Raw genomic sequence first — 9,389 nt, 5'->3', positions numbered from 1 at the left:
ATACTTCTTTTGAACATTTTTATTTCTGAAAATGAAATCTGTTAAAAAAAAAGAACGATAAAGTAAGCGTAAAAAAATTAAGAAAACAAATTCTTAAAACTGAAAAAATAGATGAAAAAAATAAAACGTGCAATTAATTTTAAAAATATAATTTGAGAAGACGAAACGTGGTTAACAACAGTAACCGTGATTAAACAGTAATCCAGTTTAATTAACACTGGAGCGGGTGACATTCATTCTGCATCAGGAGTCTTTTCTGATGATTCTTTTGCAAATAAATAATAAGTAATAATAGCAAGAACTGAAAAAAAAAATAAAAATCTATAAAAGAAAAGGAAAAAAGAAGAGAGAAAGTGAAGATGAAAGGGTGAATGAGTTGTGAGTGGTTACAGTTACTTAGTGGCTCTCTGTTCTTCTCCTACAAGCTTACATTTCCAGTTGCATTTGCAAAAACTGTTTCTTCTTCTGCCATCTTGCTTCTGTTCTTTCTCCAGAGTAGTAGTTGTTGCGGTTTTGTGTTTTTACCTGCAGTTTGAACATCACTTCAGTTCTGGATCCCAAATTTTGGTGTTACAGCCATTAAGGTTGTCCAACTTCACTGCAAACATTTTTCTTTTTCTTGTTCTTTCTTTCTTTATCTTTCTTTGTGTACTGCAATATGCTTTAGTACTTCTGCTGTCAGCTCCCACCGTTTGGGCTGTGCACGCCTTCTTCTGATTTCTGAGCTGTTTTTATTATGTTTGCAGTTTGACAAAGTTGGGAGGGGAAGAAGAAGTGGTCTACCATGGGAGACAAGTCCCAAGTGTTAGAGGCTGTGTTGAAGGAAACTGTAGATTTGGTAACAGATCTGAATCACTCTAAGCCTCTTTGAGTCTCTTCCTCGCTGTGCCTTTTTTGGTTTCATTGATGGGTTGTGCTGTTTTTCTTTTCTTTGTGGTGTCTGTTTTTTTTTTTCTCTGTCGAATGCAGGAGAACATTCCCGTTGAGGAGGTTTTCGAGAACCTGAGATGTAGCAAAGAAGGTCTCAGCAGCGAGGCTGCTGAGGAAAGGTTGGTCATTTTTGGCCACAACAAGCTTGAAGAGAAAAAGGTTCACAGCTTCACTTTTCTTTTTTATTTTTCTTTCTCCCCTACGCGCAGAATAAGTCCCACTAAAAAGTTTAAATTTTGAGGCGAGTTATCTTTCTGGGTGTTTTTCAGGAGAGAAAATTCTTGAAGTTCTTGGGGTTCATGTGGAATCCTCTGTCATGGGTTATGGAGGCTGCTGCTATAATGGCAATTGCACTTGCCAATGGAGGGGTGAGTTGAGCAAACTCAACTTTTGGGAGTGCTTAATTTCCATGATAGTGACTTGTTGCTGATTAGTTGTTTGTTCCTTGGTATGTTTTTCTTTTGCAGGGGAAGCCCCCTGATTGGCAAGATTTTGTTGGTATCATCACCTTGCTTCTCATCAATTCAACTATTAGTTTCATTGAGGAGAATAATGCTGGTAATGCTGCGGCTGCCCTCATGGCTCGGCTTGCTCCGAAAGCTAAGGTGTCAAGTCTAGCTTCTTTCAGTTTAATACTTGATGCTTTTGATATTTATGCTGTAAAATCTCTTCTTTGCAAAGGATTTGCCTTTTATCTGCGTTTCCCCTCATCGTTTCATTTCTTTTTGTCTTTTGTTGGAAAGGTTCTTCGAGATGGTAGATGGAATGAACAAGATGCCGCAGTCTTGGTTCCTGGTGACATAGTTAGCATTAAACTTGGTGATATTATACCAGCGGATGCTCGTCTACTTGAAGGAGATCCTTTGAAAATTGATCAGGTTTGTGTACTATTCTTGCCTTTTTCATTTTCCTTCAAAATCATATTAGTTTATTGTTATATCCGTTATATATTCCAAATGGTTTAGTTACACCATGCTTTCCCCTTTGCTGTGCACTTTTTCAGTCTGCTCTCACTGGTGAGTCCCTGCCGGTTACGAAGGGCCCTGGTGATGGAGTGTACTCTGGTTCTACCTGTAAACAAGGAGAAATTGAAGCTGTGGTAATTGCCACTGGCGTTCATACTTTCTTTGGGAAAGCTGCTCACCTTGTAGACACCACTAATCAAGTTGGACACTTTCAAAAGGTAACATGAAGGCAGACACCACATTTTCAGCACCCTAAAAGTTGTTATTGTGCTCAGGAGATTTCATTTGTTCTATTTTCTGCTGCTCTTGAACGCTGGTTTTGTGCTTGAAGAGATTTCATCTGTTCTTTTTTCTGCTGCTGGTTATTTAGGTCTTGACTGCAATTGGGAACTTCTGCATATGTTCAATTGCCGTGGGGATGTTTATTGAGATTATTGTTATGTATCCCATCCAAGATCGAGAATATCGCCCTGGAATTGATAACCTTCTTGTGCTTCTCATTGGTGGAATCCCAATTGCCATGCCCACAGTTCTCTCAGTGACTATGGCCATTGGTTCTCATAGGCTATCGCAGCAGGTATGTTAGGTTCAATTGAGTATGTTTGGTGGACATTAGCTAGAAATAGTGATTAACTTGTCATGATTATTGTAGGGGGCTATCACAAAGAGGATGACAGCTATTGAGGAAATGGCAGGCATGGATGTGCTTTGCAGTGATAAGACAGGGACCTTGACATTAAACAAGCTTACCGTTGACAAAAATCTTATCGAGGTTGGATGCTGAATGGTTTTACTTGCACTGTTGAGACAGTGACTATTGAATCATATGCACATTTTCTAATTATTTTTGTTACACCGATAAGGTTTTTGCAAAAGGCGTGGATGTGGATACTGTTGTTTTGATGGCTGCTCAAGCTTCAAGACTTGAGAATCAAGATGCAATAGACACTGCCATAGTTGGGATGTTAGCTGATCCAAAAGAGGTTAGTCATTGATATGTTATTCACCATGATTCCTTTGAGGGCATCTTTATTATCTTAAATCCTGCGTAGCTATAATCTGCACTACATCATAATTTTTGTTCTGTATCCATGTTTGTACATTAATTTTCTTTTCTATCTTGCTTCTATCAAGGCTCGTCTTGGTATCAGAGAAGTCCATTTTCTTCCTTTCAATCCCACTGATAAGAGAACGGCATTGACATATATTGATCGTGATGGTAAAATGCATAGAGTAAGCAAAGGTGCACCAGAACAGGTAACCTACTAGCATTTTTTCTCATGAATTTCTGTTCAAGTCTTGCTTATTACTCTCATTCTGATTTGTACAATTATGCCATGACTGCTAGATCCTTAATCTTGCACACAATAAATCAGACATTGAACGTAGAGTTCATGCAGTTATAGATAAATTTGCAGAGCGTGGTTTACGTACCCTTGCTGTAGCATTCCAGGTAATTGATTCATTGCATACACTATTACATGATACTAGACTAATATATATCTGTACTTCATGCTAGAGATATTTACTTGGGTTTCTCCGTTTTATACAGGACGTTCCAGATGGAAAGAAAGAGAGTCCAGGTGGCCCATGGCAGTTTATTGGCCTTTTGCCGCTGTTTGACCCACCTAGGCATGACAGTGCAGAAACAATACGCAGGGCACTTAACCTTGGAGTGAATGTCAAAATGATTACAGGTACGTTACATATATCATGAAAACCTTAAGTTTCTTGTATTTGTGGGATTTAAATAACTTTTCTTTAATCTTTATAGATAGTTAGTTTGTTATTTAAATATTGGGAACAAGCAGTTTGCATTTTTTTTGTATAGAAAAGAGGCCTAATTGTTTTTTGGATTCAGAAAATGTTATCGGGCGAATCATGTGGATTGGTTACGAGTCATGATTGAGCTTGATTTAATTGACTCAAAACAAACATGCTAGTAGATGAATATTTTTTCTTGTGCTTAGATTTACAGGTCATTTTCAACCATATCCTTTCTAAGTATCATGTTTATATTCTGCACTTGGAGAAGATGAGTCTGATTTTGCACCAGTATATTTGTCTAATCTTATTAACACCATATACTCCTCGTGATCTCATTTATTTCTTCCTTATTTTCTTTTTCAGGGGATCAGCTAGCCATAGGAAAGGAAACTGGCCGCCGCTTGGGAATGGGTACCAATATGTATCCTTCATCTGCATTGCTTGGGCAGGACAAGGATGAATCCATATCTGCATTACCTATTGATGAATTGATTGAAAAAGCAGATGGGTTTGCCGGTGTTTTTCCTGGTGTGTTTCTATCTTCATCTTTGCAATTGATTGTTTTTAATACTATTGGTGATCATATATTGGATGAAAGATTGATCATGAATTGGATGTAATTGAGCAATATGCGCCTGTTTTCTCATATTGATTTATATTTTGCCAGAGCACAAGTACGAGATTGTGAAACGTTTGCAAGCCAGGAAACATATTTGTGGAATGACTGGTGATGGAGTGAATGACGCACCTGCACTCAAGAAAGCCGACATTGGTATAGCTGTTGCTGATGCAACTGATGCAGCTCGGAGTGCATCTGATATTGTTTTAACAGAACCTGGCCTTAGTGTTATTATTAGTGCAGTGTTGACCAGTCGAGCCATCTTCCAGAGAATGAAAAATTATACAGTGAGCACTTGGAACTTTTCCTTATTTAATCACTTGTTACTTATGCCGTAATATTATTTCATCGTATTTTCTTTGGATTTTTAAGGTAGTTTGTTTTGTTTAGGCTTTGCGCACTTGGCCAAATACTGGTGCTTATAATACCATTTGACCCATTTGTTATTATTTCATGCAGATTTATGCTGTCTCTATTACAATTCGTATAGTAGTAAGTGAACTCAACTCTGGAATATATTTTCTACCTTGGGTGTCATCATTGACGAAATAGGTCTTGGGGATTGGTCCAATATTCATACAATGTTTTGCATCTTTGACATGCTTGCAGCTTGGTTTCATGTTACTAGCTCTCATATGGAGGTTTGATTTTCCACCTTTTATGGTTCTCATTATCGCCATTCTAAATGATGGTCAGTTGTTTCTTCTCCCTCAGCTTGCATCTGTGTCTGTAGTTTATTAGCTGCTAATGTTATGGTCTCTATGACGTTAAAGGTACTATCATGACAATTTCAAAAGATCGAGTAAAACCATCACCTCTGCCTGATAGCTGGAAGCTAGCAGAGATATTTACTACTGGCATTGTGCTTGGAAGTTACTTGGCAATGATGACAGTCATATTCTTTTGGGCAGCATACAAAACTGATTTCTTCCCGGTACATCTTTTGACAGTCATTAATTTGTTCTGTAATACCAGGAATGAATCCTATGATTCACTGAGTATTACAATTTAATGTTTCCTAATAAATTGTGTCAATGCCAATTTATTCCATTCCTTGATTTTGGATGGTTCATTGATTTATCTTACCTATCATTTGTGAAGCGAGTTTTTGGAGTCTCTACCCTCGAAAAAACTGCTCATGATGATATCCGAAAACTAGCCTCTGCAATCTATCTTCAAGTGAGCATCATTAGTCAGGCTCTTATATTTGTGACTCGGTCTCGGGGTTGGTCCTATGTTGAACGTCCTGGTATTTTGCTCGTTGCAGCTTTCGTGATTGCCCAGCTTGTAAGCCGTTTAAGCACTTATTTTGTGTTGTTACAATTTTTCCAATTACATGAAAAGATTGAAGGGATCACTTTGGTGATTGATCTGGTTTTGGCAGATTGCTACATTGATTGCGGTATATGCGAACTGGAGCTTTGCTGCCATTGAAGGCATAGGTTGGGGTTGGGCTGGTGTAATATGGCTATATAACATAATATTCTACATCCCACTTGACCCCATCAAGTTTCTAATTCGATATGCTTTGAGTGGGAGGGCTTGGGAGCTTGTCATCGAGCAAAGGGTAAGTTTGAGATTTGTTATGGTTCTTCCTATGGTATGAATTTTGGCTCCATGCTTATGTATTTCATCATCATGCAGATTGCATTTACAAGACAAAAGGACTTTGGAAAGGAGCAAAGGGAACTTCAATGGGCACATGCACAAAGAACATTGCATGGATTACAGCCACCTGACACCAAGATGTTCACCGAGCGCACACATTTCAATGAACTCAATCAAATGGCTGAAGAAGCTAAAAGGAGAGCCGAAATTGCTAGGTAGAGAAACGTCACTACATTGCCATTGTGAGTGAGAAAAACTGTTTCTAATTGAATTCTTATTTGTTGCTTTGTAATTGTTTTTTGCAGGCTGCGAGAATTGCATACACTAAAGGGTCATGTAGAATCAGTTTTGAAATTGAAGGGGATTGATGTAGACACAATTCAGCAAGCATACACAGTTTGAAGATGCATGTTATATATTTGCATTTGCATAGGGTTACTGTAAAGAGAGCACAATTCAATGATGGTGACTCTGGTGAGAGTAATAGGAACAGTAGTGATGGTTACAGTCTATAGTTGAGTTGGGTTCAATGTCCTCTCACCACCGTTTTGATAACTTAAAAGGACTGGTATGTATGGTCTATCTATATGCCTTTTGTTTCCTGCAGTCAATTTTTCCTCCACAGTTTCATAATGCAACATCTTCTATATGCTTTTTCCCTATCTTTATCCATTCAGATTGAAACTTCAAGTTATGAATATAAGAAAAACACGTTAGTATGAGGTTGCATTGGTTTGTTTTGGAACAAAAATATTAAGGAGATAGCACTTCGATGAGAATTCAGTATTGATTAGAAGTTTGAATGTCTTTACTGTATATGCATGAATGCATGCAGCATGTTGTCTCTCTGAAAGAAATAAAGTCAATTTTAGTACAAGTTTAAGATGCTAGCTATCTTGTTTTGTGGACATAAATTCTTACAAATTTATTATTTAAATAGTTATTTATTAAAATTCTTTGTAAACTAAAATAATTACTCATTATAAAAAATATTATATTTATATCCAAAACATTATAAACCTCAAGTAAATAAAAAATACTTTCAAAACATTATAAACATTATTTACATTTATATTCGTAATTAGCTTTCATAAAATGTTTTTATAATTTAATTTTTTTTTATTCATTATTATATTTTCTTTTATGTTTTTGCTATGACAAAAGAAATTGAAAAAATAAGTTTTAAAAGAAATCGAATTATTAGAATTTCATTTGCTCAATTGGACTACTTAAAATTAAATAACTTTAAATCTCTTAAATTTCATTTCAAAGGAAGAATATGAAATTTTTTATATTCTCTTTATTCTTTTTTAAGTCTTTGATTTGATTTACTTTGAGGTATCATGAACTTGACTAAGACTAATTATTTTAATTAGGAGGATGAATACTTTTGGGTTAATATCCACTAGATTTTTCTATGGTATTGATACAAATTATTTATTAATTAAATTGTTAGGATTTTATTGTTGTTATGTTAGATGTTTTTTTTTTCGCTCAATATTAGTAGGTTTTCTCTGTTCGTGAATTATTTTTTTGTTGTGTTTGCAGTGATTTTTGTTATCATCATCACTAATGTTACTTTTTGTTAATTAGGATTTTTTTTTCTTGTCTTGACTGGAAAAAGTTTCAATAAACATTAACTAAGAAAATTTTTCACTAATATCAATTAGGATAAATTTTCCGTCGTCACTGATCGAAAAGTCGGCTAAAAAAAAAATCTAATCATCAACATCGGAGAACTAATCTTGATAAATGTTAACTTAAATAATTATGATTAAAATTAACTAAAAATAATATTAATTGAAATCTTTTGAAATAATAATAGGTTACCACACTTTACACTTATTTGATATACCTTTTTGTAAAAGAAAAATAGACAATAGTATTAAAATGAATGTAAAAGTATATCAGTAATTTTTTCTATTCTTTTTATACAAACTGAGTAATCATTAACCCTTCTCGACTAAAAAAATCGTTAATATTTTTAAACTATCAATAATTATTTAATATTTAAATAATTTTTTGTATTTGGTAGTAATTAACAATATTTTCCGAAGAACAGCAAAATTAAACGTTGATAAATCAGAATTATTTATTCAAATAAAATATTTTAAAAAATAATTTAATATAAAATCAGTTCAAGTTTGAATATTTAAAAAATTTGAAAATTTGTCCAAAGAAAAGTTAGAGATTTTGGCAAATGCCCGAGGAAATAGGCAATGAGTCACAATCGATGATGACTCAATTTCACAATATATGATGATGAGAAAGCAACAGCTGCAATTTATTTCAAGGAAAGACCAAAGTGAAGAGGAATTTTCAATGAGTGAAAGTAAAGGAAAGCCTACTCAATGCTCAATCTACATTTATTTATTTCTTTGTACTTTTCGTACTAATATGCATATTGTATTAAAAGCTTAAAAGTCATGTGGATAATTTTAAGACTAGTATTTAAAATTAATTGTAATTTGTTGAGGTGATATATTTAATTTTTTTTAATTGAATAAAAAAATAAAATTAAAAACTAATATCATAAGATTATTTCAACAGTTTCTACTAAAAAATTGACAAAACAGAAAATACGGATATGATTAAAGATGAAGAAATTATAATCAATTTGATTGACGTTACAATCAAGATATGATGAGTAGAGAAAGCCCTACTTTGAATTGGAATTTCAACAACCAAAAGTTCTAATAAAGAATTGAGAGAGAATTGTTCACCGTGGAACTTGAATAATTTTCTGGAGTGAGGATTCTTCATTTTTTTTGTCCTTGTATTTAATTTTTCAATTCAAAGTAATAGATTTTACTCTACTAAATTTCCTGTGATTGTGACATCAATAAACATATATTGGAATTTATCCATCTTTGATCTTTTCTATATTTTCTTTGTCAATTGGTTGAATTGTTTGAAAGGATTCCATCGATATTTGGTTTGTCTAACAAATATACTAGAGAAAGCTAATAGGAAACCTAAAATAAATATTCATTACATTATATGAATTTTAAATTTCAAGCTTCACCATCGAAATTCTTTATTTATGTTAGTAAAGTAAAAATGACAAATATACAAGTAGCATAAATAATGAATATCATTTTTTTCAACATTATGCTATACATCACGAATGTAACTATTCATGATTCAATTAAACAACAAAAGTCACAAAAATACACAAAAACTCTTGTTGAATTTTCATTAAATAGTTGATGTGTAGTAAAAGTTTAACATATAGTATATATAATTGTCATGATTATATTTAATTCACTTATTTTCATGATTCACAAATATCTTAATTTCATGATTCACAAATATCTTAATTTCATATTCAAGTTAAAATCAAACTCATCAATATACTCAAATCCTATCTTTAGTGTCTTTGAGCCTATGATAACTTCTTAAGTTGCAACTCTTTGGAACAAGTGAAATCATGCATTAAGTTCAAGAGTCTTAATATTACTAATGAACCATGTTTTATCTCTAAAAACAAGCGTAATTCA

General features: G+C 33.7%; 1 protein-coding gene across 1 annotated transcript; it reads left to right on the top strand.

The window, feature by feature from the left end:
- Positions 1 to 305: 305 nt before the first annotated feature.
- On the top strand, positions 306 to 6,551 carry LOC124825740 (ATPase 11, plasma membrane-type). Its single transcript, XM_047298437.2, has 22 exons — positions 306 to 584; positions 747 to 838; positions 970 to 1,089; positions 1,200 to 1,298; positions 1,398 to 1,535; positions 1,674 to 1,808; positions 1,934 to 2,113; positions 2,266 to 2,472; positions 2,548 to 2,667; positions 2,759 to 2,878; positions 3,030 to 3,152; positions 3,244 to 3,348; positions 3,448 to 3,592; positions 4,026 to 4,190; positions 4,330 to 4,568; positions 4,741 to 4,773; positions 4,891 to 4,972; positions 5,055 to 5,215; positions 5,383 to 5,568; positions 5,666 to 5,848; positions 5,926 to 6,104; positions 6,195 to 6,551. Exons 2-22 carry the CDS (start codon positions 785 to 787, stop codon positions 6,289 to 6,291), a joined length of 2,871 nt encoding a protein of 956 aa, XP_047154393.2. The 5' UTR covers positions 306 to 584; positions 747 to 784; the 3' UTR covers positions 6,292 to 6,551.
- Positions 6,552 to 9,389: the final 2,838 nt, after the last annotated feature.

Source organism: Vigna umbellata, chromosome 2 (genome assembly GCF_029865625.1).
Source record: "Vigna umbellata cultivar VRB3 chromosome 2, Vumbellata_1.0, whole genome shotgun sequence".
NCBI classification, from domain to species: domain Eukaryota; kingdom Viridiplantae; phylum Streptophyta; class Magnoliopsida; order Fabales; family Fabaceae; genus Vigna; species Vigna umbellata.
Note: the sequence above shows the minus strand (reverse complement) of the source record. Positions and strands in the feature narration are given on the sequence as shown.